Raw genomic sequence first — 14721 nt, 5'->3', positions numbered from 1 at the left:
GAACTGTTTGTAAATTTATTATTACTTAAGAAAAGCAAGGCAATACGAATGTGGTTTGAGAACCAATGAACCAGAGCATGCACCAGGGCTGTGCAAATGAGGAGAATATTTGGGCCACAATTTTATAGTTCTCTGCCAACTCTTGGTTCTCTGCTGCTTCCCTTCCACACTGCTATCTCACACTGCTTGGTGTAGAAAACATGGCCACCCTTCACCGATCATGCCTCTAAGCTCAGAAAAAAAGCATATAATCTCTTCCCTGGATCTCCTCAGATGGTTACACTGCCAGATGCAGAAGCTACACAATAAGTTACTTTCTGAAGTTACTTTTCTCCTCCTTGGATGCAGCATGAAAATTCTGCTGACTTGTGCCCAAGTGCCTCTTCCAGAACCTTGATGGCTTAATGGGTGTTCACCCAGCCTGAAGCAGGGATGCCCAACAGAAATTCCCTTTAGATTTGCCCCACCAGCTGTAGAGCTGGAAGCCTGAATGCCTCAGCGGGCTGCCTGAGGCATTGAAGTTACCACCAAACAACCCTGCTGTTCCCGTTAAACATAAGACTGCAGAGAAGTTCACTTTCACTCAGAAGCCAGAACGCTCACAGAGCTGGGTTTGTGGGACAGCTGCCAAAACATACTACTTTAGTTCAATTCAAGATGGAACCATATTTTTCAAGAAACTGTGTCCTCCTGAAAGGGAAGTCCTATCTTTTTGCACAGATCCATGGCTTAGATACTGATGCAGAGAACCGACAATAACTGTCAAAAGGCTTACAAAGCTTAGGGAAAGCACTGCAATGATAAGAGTGGACAAAACAGTCGTATTAAAACCATGCATATCCATGATTTAAGGAATACAGTTTTTAACTTGTAACCCTGTAGATATATATAGACATAGATAAATGCACACACGCATGTTTTACTGCAGTACTATACATATATAAAATGTATATTGCCACAGTGATCCTTCAGGTCCACACTTGAATAAATGCAAAATTCTTCAACAATAAAATATGCAGCAAGGTTTTACATAATTGATACAATTAAAGATGTATGAAAGCCTATTTCTAAATTTACTTGTTGCTACTAGAAAGAACTGAGTCTCTCAGTCATTATTCTCCCTTGTTTCTTACCTTGAATTCTTTCCTCCTATTCCAGTTGCACTTTTTTTTCTTGTGTTCTCCTACATCCTTTCCCTTTCTTTTTCCTCAAAGGCCTCTGAAAAGCTCTAAAGCCTTTGAATTTGGATGTCTGTTTTACGAAGGGTGAGAGGACTGACACCAAGATATTTTTTCCCCAAAATGTCTAAGATACAACAATGATTTATAATCCAAAGAAGTTTCTTAAAAACATACATTCTACTTGTAATCCTTTTCATAGACTCATAAAACAACTTTCAATGAAGGAGAAGCTCAAGATTCCAAGAACAATCTTTACAGCTTACTTAAGTTACCATCTAGTTTGGTGATCGATCCTGAATCTTGTTTGCTGGAGGTTCCACAGTAAAAAGGTACCACACATTCAATGTCAGCAACCAATGTGACGAAAATTGTATTTTGAGTTTAAATAAACACTAGGCCAGAATTCTCATGTTTTGTGAGATCTCTTATGTCTTTTTCCTCTTTTAAGTTTACCTTTTAAAATTATATTTTTACAATCAAAGTCCCACTAGTGAAAAAAGATACAGCTGTTAATACTGTTTATGATAAACTGATCAACATCACTTGGGGATCTAACCCGAATCCACTTACATTATAAAGGTAAATTTGAGCTGTAGTTTACTCAAAAAAAAACAAACCAAAAGCCAACTGGAAAAAAAAACCCCACAACACAGAAAACTAACTATTGCAAGATAGAGCCTTGAAGATAAGCTATTTTCTCATATTTCTCCCTTTTCATTTGACTCTTACCTGGACAAGGCAAAATGTTGCACTCCTGGTACTCCAGCGACGGGCCGAGGCAAGGAAGTCCCCCGTACTTGGGCTCAGGATTGCTGCAAACCCGTTTGCGATTCCGTATACCTCGACTGCAGTCACGACTGCACTGAGACCACGGAGACCAGGGTGACCAGGCACCATTGATGGTATGAGCAGAGTATCGTCCAGAACGCAAGAAATCCCCCGACAATCCTAATAAAATAAGGAATGGAAAAAGACAATACTGACTTAAAACAGTATCTCACTCCAAAACAACCTCTTCCTTTTCAAATTTGCTCCTAGGATTTCTAATAGTAATCCGACCACGACAATCACGTACTGAAAACAGCTACAAGTAATACTGTGAAAAGTCTGCCCAACAGGAGTCCTGGGCTGAAGAGGAACAGTTCTCTGGATAACCAGAACAGAGGAGACCCTCATTTGCATGTCTAGTACTGAAACAATTACTCTCTATCTCTACCTGTGTTTACGGCATTAGTAATACTGCTTAAGTTCTTCCCAGAGAAGTGCACTTCTGATCATCCCAAAGCAGATGAGGCTTTGCATACTTTTATTTAACACTTGATAGCAACTGACAATATAGCAACACAGAAATACTGGTAATAAGGAACTGTTGATAAGAAAACAGCAGAACAGCATTACAAAAATTATTAAAATCTGTAAAACCTTTCATTGATTATGAAGGGTAACTATTTCTCTCCTGCTGAGCCAGATTCTATTACATAGATATTAAAAGCAGCATTTCAGGAACCATGACGTACATTCAGATCCCAGAAGGGAGCCAGTACAGAGGATTAGTATGGGAATTATGAATACAGGTCCACTTTCCAGCTCTCGAAGAGCCTTTTTTTTTGCAATTTTCTATCCCTCTGGTGATAGAAATGCTCAGCTTCTGCAGGCATTTAGCTGTGAGACCAAAATAATAGTATAGTAGTATTTTCTAATACCAGAATTTCCAATTAAGTTTTTCTACTATTATTTATTAACAGCAATGAAAACAATCAAAAAGTGTTAATCAGACCAGTTTGCCAGTAATTTTCTTCAAAAAACACTGCAGTGTGCATCACTTCATATCAATACTGGGGTGTTCTGAAGACATTTTTGCAGGACAGGTGTAGCTTTTTCAGTCCTAAGGAAAATGTGTGACCTTATTTGCCATTATGACATTAGATTTCTTGAGATTTCAGCTGGGGAGTTGGGAGAGGAATTTTCTAAGTGAAAGCTCTGAGGTACTTTAGCTCTGAAATAGAAGATTATCTGAAAGAATCTTTTCAGTGTGGATTTTGGTCTGAAGCAAGTATTCCTCTGTGTTTTCCTCTTTCCAAAGCATTAAAAATTTATTACAAGGAGCAGCCTTTTCACAGCTTTACGGTAATTTTCTTTTCAAATAGAAACTGCACAGTAAAAATTAACATTATGACACTACTGACATTAAAAATAAAAAGATCAGTTTACATTCTGGAAATACAGCACTATATATTCCTTGAAAAACCTTACAGCCTTCTACAATGAGGTGACTTGGTTCATGGATGAGGGGAGAACAGTCGATGTTAATTACCCCAACTTTAGTATGGGTTTTGACACTTACTCCCACAACTTCCTGACAGAACTCAATGAAGTGTGGGGCCGGGTAAGTGGACAATGCGATGGACTGAAAACTGGCTAAACAACTGTGCCCAGAGGGTTGCGATCAGTCATAAAATGTCCAGCTGCAGAAAAGTGACTAGTGATGTATGCCAGGGGTCAGTACTGGGTCTAATCCTATTTAAAATCATCACAAACTAACAAGTTTGCTGATGATACAAAGCTGGGAAGAGTGGCTGATACACCAACAGGGTTGCGTTGCACTTGGACTAGGCAGAGATGAACCTCATGGAGCTCAGCAATGGAAAACACAAAGTCTTCCATCTGGGGAGGAACAACAGTAGTTTAAGGCTAACCATCTAGAAGGTAGCTCTGCAGAGAAGGATCTTGCAGTCCTGGTGGACAGCAGGCTGTGAGCCAGCAATTTGGCAAAGAAGACCAACAGCTTTGTAGGCTGCAATGGGAAGAGCCCTTCCATTGGGTCAAGGGAGGTGATGCTTTCCCTCTACTCAGCACTGATGAGATCCCATCTGGAGTGCTGCTCCCAGTTCTGGGCTCCCTAGTACAAGAAAGATACAGACTTAATGAAGCAAATTCAGGGCAGGGCCAAAAGATGATTAAGAGTCTGAAGCACCTTTCTTTCATATTAGAAGAGCTTGAGAGAGCTGGTACTGTTCATTTTGGAGAACAGAAGGCTCAGAGGGATCTCATCAATGTGTATAAATACCTGACAGTGGGAAAAAGCAAGAGGGATCCCGGCTCCTCTCAGTAATAGCCACAAGAGGCAACAGGCAAAAAATTAAAACATGCAAAATTCAATCTGAATAGAAAAAAACCTCCTTTTTACTGAGTGTGGTCAAATGCTGGAATAGGTTGCCCTTAGAGGTTCTGTAATCTCCATCTGTGGAGGTATCAACTCAACTTTACAAGGTCCTGGGTAACCACTACTTGGTGACCCTGATTGAGCAGGGGATTTAGACTACATGGTCTCAAGAGGCCACTTCCAACCTAAATGATTCAGTGATATTTAAGTACAATGGAAAAAAAAAAGTAGATATAGAAAACTCTTGACCCCTTCTTTACTTAAACTTTGATTCATATGAAAAGTAAATATGATCTATTCTCTCTACTAAGAAGATTTGAATGATAATTCAAGACATGACTATTTTCTTATTACTTCTTCATATTCATAGTTTCCACACCTAAAGTCTCCTTTGCTGAGTGTATTCAGAAGTCAATTGCAACTCCTTGTAGAAGGAGAACACAGTGAACAGATGGATTATAAATCTGTTTTATAGATTATTCTAAGGATCTTCCTTGAGTATCATAAGAGTTTAAGCCTCTGAAGAAATTGGAAGAGAAACTAAGCAGGTGGTCCTCTCTTTCAGATACATTAAAGAAAAGAATAAGAAAGATTATTTCTTTCAGAAGATGACAAGGCACAAAACGGCTGCCTCTCTGAACACAAAATTCAGAAGAGCACCTTTGGCAGTGATGGAGAACTTGCACTGCTTAAGTATCCCATTAATGCAGCATTTGCATTTCTACAAAAACTGTAAATATCTCCGTCGTGGATAATGCAAAAAAAAATAAATTGTGACCTGAAAGAAATTACTAGACATAAAGATACAATATAAAATAGATAGGTAATAGAGAAGAAACCCAAGAGAAAAAATGACATATTAAAAAATTAAAGTAATGAGACAGCGTTCTGTAACAAATCCCTTCAGTTTCAGGACCTTGTGCTTCTGAGGCATTTTCACTGTGTTAGAACTCAGATCATGCAGGTTGTTTTTTCTTTAAATAAAAGTTGTTCAATATCATATATAGCTAATATTTAATAAAGTCACCCTTGTAACAAGTTTTTAGTATTAGAATATTGATACTTTCACATGTTATTTTGAAAAGACAATATAGAGTATGAATCTTTAACACGAATTTGCCTTCTTCAGAAACTAAATGGCTATTCAGAATGGAAACCTATCTGTATCAGTTTACATCAAATTTGACAGGAGAAGGTATAAATACAAAAACATTGTAATCTTTCAGACCAAGTGGCATGAAGCTATGAAAGCTCCTACTTTCCTCATTAAACTGGTTTTCTCACTTGCCACCTCTATTTGCATTTTAGGTCATCTTCTGATTGCTCCATATTTACCTCTAAGAACAGAAACCACATTGTGGCACCCAACAGAAAACAACATCATCTGTATTTCTCAGCCTATTTTCCGAAAGATGAACATAACTGGTGAAAATAGAATGCAAGACCCAATTCTCTTGGTTTAGTATCAGCAAAAGTTTAGTTGCTAAAACATCACCTCAGCTCTCCTTATTTAAAGCTTATCTACAGAAATAGTTGTGAAATCTGCAAAAAGAATGATCAGTCATAGCATCATCAGTGAACTAATGAACAGTTTTCTCAAGACAAGACAGAACAGCCATGAATCAAAGCCAGATTCAGCCTTTATGACAGGTTAATTGTTCAAATGTTTTGAATGATATCATTCAGAAAGTCCATGACTGATTTAAAGCCCTGGGAATGCCCTAAACATATGAATTCTGCTTGCAGTTTACCAGCAGGCTTATTTTCAGTTGTTTAGAAGACATAATTAATAAACTTCTGCACACTGGAGCTAGAAAAGGGCATTTAACTGCTTACTCCTAGTACAATTTGAAACAGGCAGCTGTGCTTCCCTAAAGCAAAAATTTCCACAAGTAACAACAAGTAGTGCAAAACCTTCAGTAAGAGCAATCACATGGATTTTGTGGACAAAATAGCCAACAACTTCTAAGACCACGTAAAACAGAAGATATGAACTGGCATCTAAACAGAATACTATTCTCTCATTTTACATGCTTATGCTTTCTTCAGTATGGATGAAATAGCAGAGAAACTAGCACTACTTCACTGCTGATTTAGTTGTTCCATTATACTTAGCAAGCACGTGTAACAGAAAAATTGTCTAAATAAATTAAATAATCCTGATTTAAACTAAGATGATTTGATAATTTCTAAATTTTGTAAAAAAAATTTTGGGTCAAATTGGAGTAAGTCTTATGACTCCACAAGAAGTAAATCCTGCTCAGAAACATGTTAACGTGAAAGGCATTCGCCCTAACTAATACAGGAGAAAGAAATATCTGCCTTTGCAAAAACCCGTAATGAGACTTTAACTGGCCTGATTCTTCTGGAAGACTGCAACATTCCCAGACAAGTTCAATTAATCGACCTTAAATGTGAGGCTCTGATAAAGTACATGCAGTAATTCTCTAGTCTAGCCTGTAGCTAAGGAATACAGATCTAAATAAGAGAGAAGTAGCAGTGACACCCGATATATTCTGTTACTTGACTGATTTATGCCTTATCTCCTCCTGTTCAAACTTAACAAAGAAAATTCAATTATCCAAGCAGTCTAAGTTCATGACTTTGGGAAAACATGATCTACAGCCAAAATTCAAGTATCCTGAATCATTTCTAAACGACAGCATGAAACACGGTTTAAAGTGCAGGTGGTAACAAGGATAAGAAAAGATTGTTTCAATATTATCACTTTCTGAAGATATTCTGCAAGTATTTGACAATATCACTGAAGCATAAAACTCACATACCTTCAAGCCTATATACCTGTAACATATAAAAACCTGATAAACCTTCCAAACTTACTAAAATTTAAGGCATGAAATGCAATGACAAACATTAATGCAATGCAAAGATAACATATTTAAAAATAAACAGTGTGCAGATGAAGGATGTTATGTTACCACAACTTTATTTCTCATACCTAGTTTTTCTGTGTTTAAATATTTAATCCCAAAGTTCTACTGAAGAGTTGTTGTTTGTTGATCAAACTCAAATTTGTCATCAAATTCAGTTCTAACTTCTACAATTCATTTTGTTCTTATCTCAGAATACCACAGTTTAGCTTCAATAAGTGTAAGAGATAACATCTCAAGATGTCCTCCTCCTAAGTACAGGACATTGCTGATTACTGGCACCTGTTTTATTCTGTACAAAATTCTGAGCACACTATAGATTCCCTGTGAGTAACACTAAGATTAAATCAATCTCTTCACAACAGGTCGTGGCTACAGAAACAGTATTTTAGACAAAATTACATCCTGCCTTCAAAAATAACTTTTGTTGTAAGTTTGGCATAGAGAAAGCAGTGACAACTGGGAATTTAAGTTCAAGTTTACAGGTACCATTTTCTCCTTTAAGGAATCTGTGATTTTTCCTTTCCATTTTTTTTTCCTTCCCATCAATCCCTCCCCCCCCAAAAAAAAGGAAAAAAGGAAATAAAAGCCTCTTTCAGACTGATTTAGAAGGGTTGTCTTTAATTGTTTTCTGAAGGTGCTTTGGGAGCTAACCTTCACAAGCACACATTAAAGCCTATGACAATGTTATTTCTAGACTTTAAATGCTGGACTGCACAGACATTCGCACTAAGATGTGCAACAATATACAGTCTCTCTAGGTTTATTTGAAATAGCTGTCCCTTTCCTATCTGAGCACTATATGAAAACAAAGAGGCAGAGAACAAAATGTATTTTTCTTTCCTCTTAAACTTCAGATCAGAAAAGCACAAATACAGTGTGCAAAGGCTACTGCTCAGCTGATTGAGATAGAAATCTTACCACACTCAGGTGGAGTCTAATGGGTTTCTGGCAAGAAGTTCTATTTCTAAGCTCAGACTGCAAAGAAAGTTTGCTTTGCTAGTGTCTGACAGTGAAACATGATTCTGTTTAACATGGCATGACTATAGTTGCACAGTGGGAGATTATAGGCAATGAGAAAATTTCTAACAAATGGCTCTCTTCTGCAAAGAACAGATCTTTGCAGAGCACATCTTTGGTAATGGGGTATGCCAAGCATGCTGTACCAGTATTAATCTTTCTATAAAAGTCATCAGATTGGTACAGTTCTACATGGAAATAATGAAAAGAATTTCACAGTATCCAATCTCTGGTCAGGTGGAAGTAAGTTATGATATTTCCTTGCAGTCCACAAATTGTGAAAGTGTCCGCCAAAATCCATGGTTTCCCATTTTCATGAGATCTTTCTGTTTCAAAAGCTACAGCTACACTACATGACTCTTATTCATGTATTTTCTTGCCATGAAATCAAGGAACAGGATGGGGGTAGTGTGTTGACCCAAATCCAAACCTGGGAGCAGGGAAGTGCTCCTGAGTCCTGCCCTTTAGAGGCAGTCAGGAAGCTTCTTCATCAGCAAATCAAAACAGTGCCCCTCCCCACCATATTGTTCTAACATCGATAATCAAAAAATGCCTAAGCAAGCAGGCTCAAAATGTGTTTTCTCTAGGTGATCCTGCTCTGGCAGGAGGGTTGGACTAGCTGATCTTTCGAGGTTCGTTCCAACCCCTAACATTCTATGATTCTTTCAAAATAAAATGTGGCTAAAGAAGCCATAACAATAACTTTTCACCAGAAACATATTGGTTAATGCAGCCAACTGGAACACCAATTGGGTTTGATTTTAATTATAAAATAATTAAAGGGTTACTGGCCAAAAAGCATCAAAGAATGAGCATGAATTAATGACAAAGTTATGAAGGCACTCATTAGGAAGAACAGACAGATGCATAATAGTTTCTGCCCTGTCGACTGCTCAATATAAAGTATGTAAATATTCAGTAGTTTTGTGATTAGTCAGCAAAAGTTCCTTTTCCCATATGAACATTTCAATTACTATGCAACAGGGTCACTCCCATACATTGGTCCATTGATTAATTATAATGAAATGGAGCAAAGCTGCAGCTTCAATAAGATGCAACAAATAAGCTAAAACACGAGGAAATTCAGGAATCTGATATTCAGAAGTGAAATAAAAATCTTCAAGCTACCTGAACCCACACTCTTGTCTCTTGCATTTAGCCGGAGCACTTCATTTAACAAAATGTAGGCAATGTTACTTCTGAATATATTCCGTAAGAGAGAGTCAGCCTATGTGTCAAACTCCAGATGACCTATGATCTTGACTTGAGAGCTGAGAAAGGTGTCTCTATGCTTAAATTCCTTGCAGCAATGTGCTCTAGCACAAAGTGGCTCATGCACTGTTTTGTCCTAATAACCCGCCCTCTAGTAGTGTGTTGGCTTTTGTATGCTCCATTCTTAAGCGCTGACATCTCAGCTGTCAGCCAAGAATATACGTAGATGCTTCTGTAGAACTGTTTCTAGTTGTTATGATAACTCTCCTAATTTTGTGCTATCTGGTGGGAAAAATATTCTTTCTTATTTAATGCCATGGAAAATAAAGTGTAATAAATGTCAAAATGCTGGAAGACGGGAAAAAGCAGCATTGCCACCCAAAGGTCTTACTTAGGACAAGACAGATAAGTCATGCACCAGTCATAACAGAGCAAAATCTTTGCTAAATGCTAGTTTGCAACTTAACGTGGATGAAAACAGGAGAATACCAGAAAAATTTGTCATAAGTTCCTTCACGCCAAAATCTGCCTTGCTATCCAGAGCTAAAAAATAAATATTAGAGACTGTAGGCTATCTGAAATGGGAATGACATTGAATATGAAGCTAAGTCTCATCTGGTGTACCATGGATTTTGTTTTATTATTTCACACTACTATGTGTGTTTCTTTTTTTAAAAAAAAGAAATAAATCCAAAAAGCCACAGATATCAAGTGAATCAGTGAAGGTTTTACACAGGATGAAGGGCATGGGGGAATGTTCCAGCATCTTTTCACAGAAGCCACTCCTGCAGCCTGTCCCTCTTCTCCCCCATACGCCCCGCTACCAAGATCTTGACATGTGAAGCCAATATAGGCAGGAAATGCTTAAAACTGATTTTTACAATAGTTGGTCTGTCTGAAAAAATCTTTAGAACTAAAAAGCCCAAGGACTAAGGAACTGTTTTCTCTTTGTAGACCAAATGACTTACGATAAACATTTTTTCAACCTGGGTGTTGTGAAGATACAAAAGGCTACATAAGTGGTACAGGTTTATAAATGCAAAAATAAAGTAACTACAATCAGTGTTTCCTTAGATTACATAACTAAAATATAATAGCTCAAAAGAAGCATTGATATGGAATTAAAACAGGGGAACTAATAAAATGTATTAATAAAATTAGAGTGACTGTCAGGTCTCTTAGCTTCTCTTCTTTACATATACAAAACACTTATTCAAAACTGTGTATTACAAAAAGGGAAAGAACAAAATTCTGAAATAAAATAACTCCAATTTAAAATCATGTAAGCTTGAAAAGATTTTGAAGAGGTTCAGTTCTCCATCTCAGAAATCGAACTTTAAATTGCTAGCAATCACATAACATAAACTTTTATAATAGAAATTATTCAGTTCATAAACTCCTTATTTAAACACCTATGTGCATCTTAGAGTTGTTACTTTAGAGTTACTGAGGAAAAAGTTATTCTCAGCTAGATATTTATCAAATACATTAATGTTGCACAGACTCTGTCCCAGTAAAAACACAAAAGAGTATTTGGAGGTGACAGAATCCTCCAAGAACTGGGCTGCCACGCCACAGCTCGCAGACTTTTGTAAAGAATATTAAAATAACCTGGCAAGTCTCATAACCAGTGGTAAAAGACTTTCGCTTAGTCTGAAGGACAAAGCTACATCTAGAAGAAATACAACCTCGATTCCAAGCTGTGATCACTGTTTCTTCCTTTCCATTACCAGTTCTGTTACGTAAAACACCAGCAAGCAACAACTTCCACTCTGTGCTGAAAACAGAACGGTAGACCCCTCGCTAGCAGGAGGCACCGCGCAGCTGCTCCACCTTTGCTTACCATCTGTCGAGCACCCACTGGTGCCATCGCTGGAACAGTAACGCATTTCAATCCTTTGCCTTCCCACCTCTAGCAAATTTGGGTCAGGCAAGCGCGCTTTGCAGGTGTATCGGAAACGCTGTTCATAGTGGCCACCGTTGTCTGAAATATTGACCGGGGTCCAAGGTGTCCAAGGAGTTGTCTTTTTTAACTCTGGACAGGCGTTGGTGTTACAAGGCTGATATTCCTGAAACAAAATGGTCACAGTGAATATCATCATTAAATATGACTTGAGAAAAACTCCACAAACCCTCAAACAGACAAAAGTCCAACCAATAAAAAACTCTCTGGTATCTTTTCCAGCAGTCCCAACAGCAGTGATCATCAATAAACTTGTAATTCTGGTCTCAACCTGAAAGTGTTTTTTTCTGCTTCTAGGCAAGCACAGTATCGCACTGCTAAAAGCAATAACATACCATTACAAATTAGATCTATTACATTCATAAACACAGTAAGCCGAACACTATAACTACCATGATAAAGCACATACTTTATAAATTACTAGCTTCAAATAAGGTGTAGCTAAATATGCTAAAGCTTTTAATTAAGAGAAATTCTGATAACCGCAAGACACAAACCAGCAAGCAATTCCTTGGTAAAATCTAGCAGCATATCAATAAGTGAACACCATCCATTTGGTATACTGCTCATCTATTACAAGGGGACAACGGACAATAAAAATGTTTCCTATTAGAGAAACTGGCTTCCTGAGGTGAATGTTACCCATAGTTTCAGTATTGCTAAACCTATCATCAGAAGCAAATTTCCTGTGGCCAGCTATGCACCAAGAGGAACAGATCACACCTGAGAAACAAATGCAGCATTGCCAATATTCTCAAGCCCCACAATATATGTATTCAGACAAGTATCAGGGTCTAAATGTCCGGCCCCTTCATTGCCCAGAGCACAAGGTGCTTCCTCTGATGCAAGTGCTTTGTAAACTGTATGGATGAAATTAAACAAACATTAAATATTAGAATGAATTCACATTGATAAATTATTACAGACAAAGAGAAATAAACATCAGTGAGACAATTTCTAAATGAACTGTCTACCTCTGATCTCTCAGAAATACACTCAGCTGAAGAGTATCTTCTGAAAAGGAGCTTACTAAAGTTTGTAATTACTTTGTAATTTGTAAACACCAAAAAATATGTTTGTAAATTCTAAAAAATATGGAAACAATAGAAATAATGATTTTATGCCACAGCAGAACCTTTCACTTCTACAACCTTTACCTCAGCTGATACCATCATGTTCCAACAAGCAACAGATTACCCGTTCCTCTTTTTCTCATGGAGATAACAGCCTTTTTATCTCATACTTTTCTCAATCCACTGCCTCTTCTCTCAGATGGTCTAGCTTATTAACATATCCAATTAGAATCATAGAATCATAGAATGGCCTAGGCTGGAAGGGACCTTAGAGATCATTTGATCCAACCTCCCTGTCATGGGCAGGGACACCACCTCTCGACTAGACCAGGCAACACATGGGGACCGAACGGGAATCAAACCCGCGACCTCGGTGTTGTCACTGTTGTCAGCACCGCTGCTCAAACCCCTGAGCTAACCAGCTCTTCTAATTAGGCTGAGAGCAATTACTCTTAACCTATATTTTGGTTTAAATGTTGTGTTGCTATTTCAGATCCAGCAGAAGGTATTTTGTCTAAAACTTTTTGCAATTTTTCTATCTATTAGAGTTGGGAAAAAAAAAATGCCCCAGAGCCCTCTGTCTCACTACACCACAAGGCACTGGAGAACCCTGTGTTGTGTTCAAGACTCTCGTGTTCTGAGGCCAGGTGGACTTGTGGCAAACTTTCTGATTTCATAGTTTTGTGGTACTTCAGGCAAGAAAGAGCCCTGAGCTCAAAGACTTCAGCTGGACTATTCCTGTGCACTCCTCAAGGCACTCCACCTTAAAACCTGGTGATCACTACAACAGTGACCACATGAGTTATATTCAGGGACCATCTATGAAACAGGATTCCTTTAGAGCATAGAGGATTGGATCAACCCTTCCGGGATCTGAGCTTCTGGATCAGAAGACAGCAAAGAACAAGGAAACTGTACAGCAGGGGAGGTAGCTTCTTCATGACTCCTTCAGGCAACTGTTTAAAACGTGTGTGCTTTAGACTGAGGACAGAACATGTAAAACTCTTCTTGCAACACATGAACTATAAAAAGGAAATCATAAAAATAACAGGTCCCAGCAACAGCCACAACCACCCTGCTTGCTATCTCAGCTGGTTGTTTACCTCCAACAAGCAGTCCTCTCCAGCAGCTGATTACAGTGCATCTTTTAGCAAGAGCTCTCTGTTTTTAAAGATATCTAGTCCTGATAAGTCTATCATCTTCCCACATCAGCTGTTCCGCTATTTAGTGATCCTCAAAGCTAACAAATTGCAAGTGAATTCAAGGCTGCATTTTCCCCTTAATTTAATTTTCCAGTCACTGAATTTTGCTGTGCCTTATCAACAACACTGGAAGTGTTCCTTGTCCTAAAGAGAAATTTTTATACCCAAGTATCGATACATAATGATGAACTAAGCTGAACTTCTTAAAGCTACATAGGATTTAAAACCTGATCTCCAGATCCTGTGCATCCCTATGCTTTCCTTTTGTCTTATTTCCTTATTTTCCTTAAGACTTCACACCAAAATTTGACTTGGCACTCTAGTAACAGCCTTATCAATACAGCACGCAGAATCAATCATGACTGTTCCACTTGACAGCCTGACTTCAAATACATACAGTATTGCATTAGTGCTTCTTCCTTCCACAACATTGAACAAAGAGCTTAAGTAAACCAAATTATCTTTGATAACCTGTCCTCTAAATCACAGCTTTACAACTACATATAGTTCCCTATCCCATACAAGACACTAGTGTTTGGCAATATTAAAATACATTTTATTAGCTTCTGCAGTTATCTAGCACATTATTTACTACCTCAACCATCTCTGTCATAGTCAAGCTTTACTGAAGATGTCTGATATCACTGTCTAGACTGTTGATAAAAATGTTAAGTGTTATTGACCCAATAACTGATTTCAGGCATACCCTGCCAGACACATCCCAGTCATTTATTTCTGTCCATTAACACTACATTTTTTCAATTTGTCAGTGAGTCAGCTTTTAACCCATTTAACATTTGCCACACATTTCAGTTTTCCAAATCAAAACGTTTTCTGTTGCAAAGGCAAATGTCTTGGAAAAATTCAGTGGCAGTTTGGGAGAAGTGCTGTAGTACTTTCAAACATCTGGAAACAGAAGCTCTTCTCTAGTAGCTCACAAGCAGGAACAATTCAATCAGTATAGTAGCTACTACAGTGTTCATTTCGATACATTCACAATGGTCTAAAAGTTTCAA

The 14721-nt window shown here is 37.9% G+C and overlaps 1 protein-coding gene across 1 annotated transcript in view; it reads right to left on the bottom strand.

Moving 5' to 3' along the window:
- Positions 1 to 1910: 1910 nt before the first annotated feature.
- Positions 1911 to 14721, bottom strand: part of SEMA5A (sema domain, seven thrombospondin repeats (type 1 and type 1-like), transmembrane domain (TM) and short cytoplasmic domain, (semaphorin) 5A) — a gene marked incomplete at both ends in the record, with an annotated part of 114679 nt that continues 101868 nt past the window's right edge. Inside the window, 2 exons of the mRNA XM_009878569.1 lie at positions 1911 to 2129; positions 11311 to 11536. Coding sequence (XP_009876871.1) covers positions 1911 to 2129; positions 11311 to 11536 — 445 coding nt within the window. The remainder of the gene's footprint in view (positions 2130 to 11310; positions 11537 to 14721) is intronic.

The sequence above is a fragment of the Apaloderma vittatum genome, unplaced genomic scaffold (genome assembly GCF_000703405.1).
Source record: "Apaloderma vittatum isolate BGI_N311 unplaced genomic scaffold, ASM70340v1 scaffold15561, whole genome shotgun sequence".
Classification (NCBI taxonomy): Eukaryota; Metazoa; Chordata; class Aves; order Trogoniformes; family Trogonidae; genus Apaloderma; species Apaloderma vittatum.
Note: the sequence above shows the minus strand (reverse complement) of the source record. Positions and strands in the feature narration are given on the sequence as shown.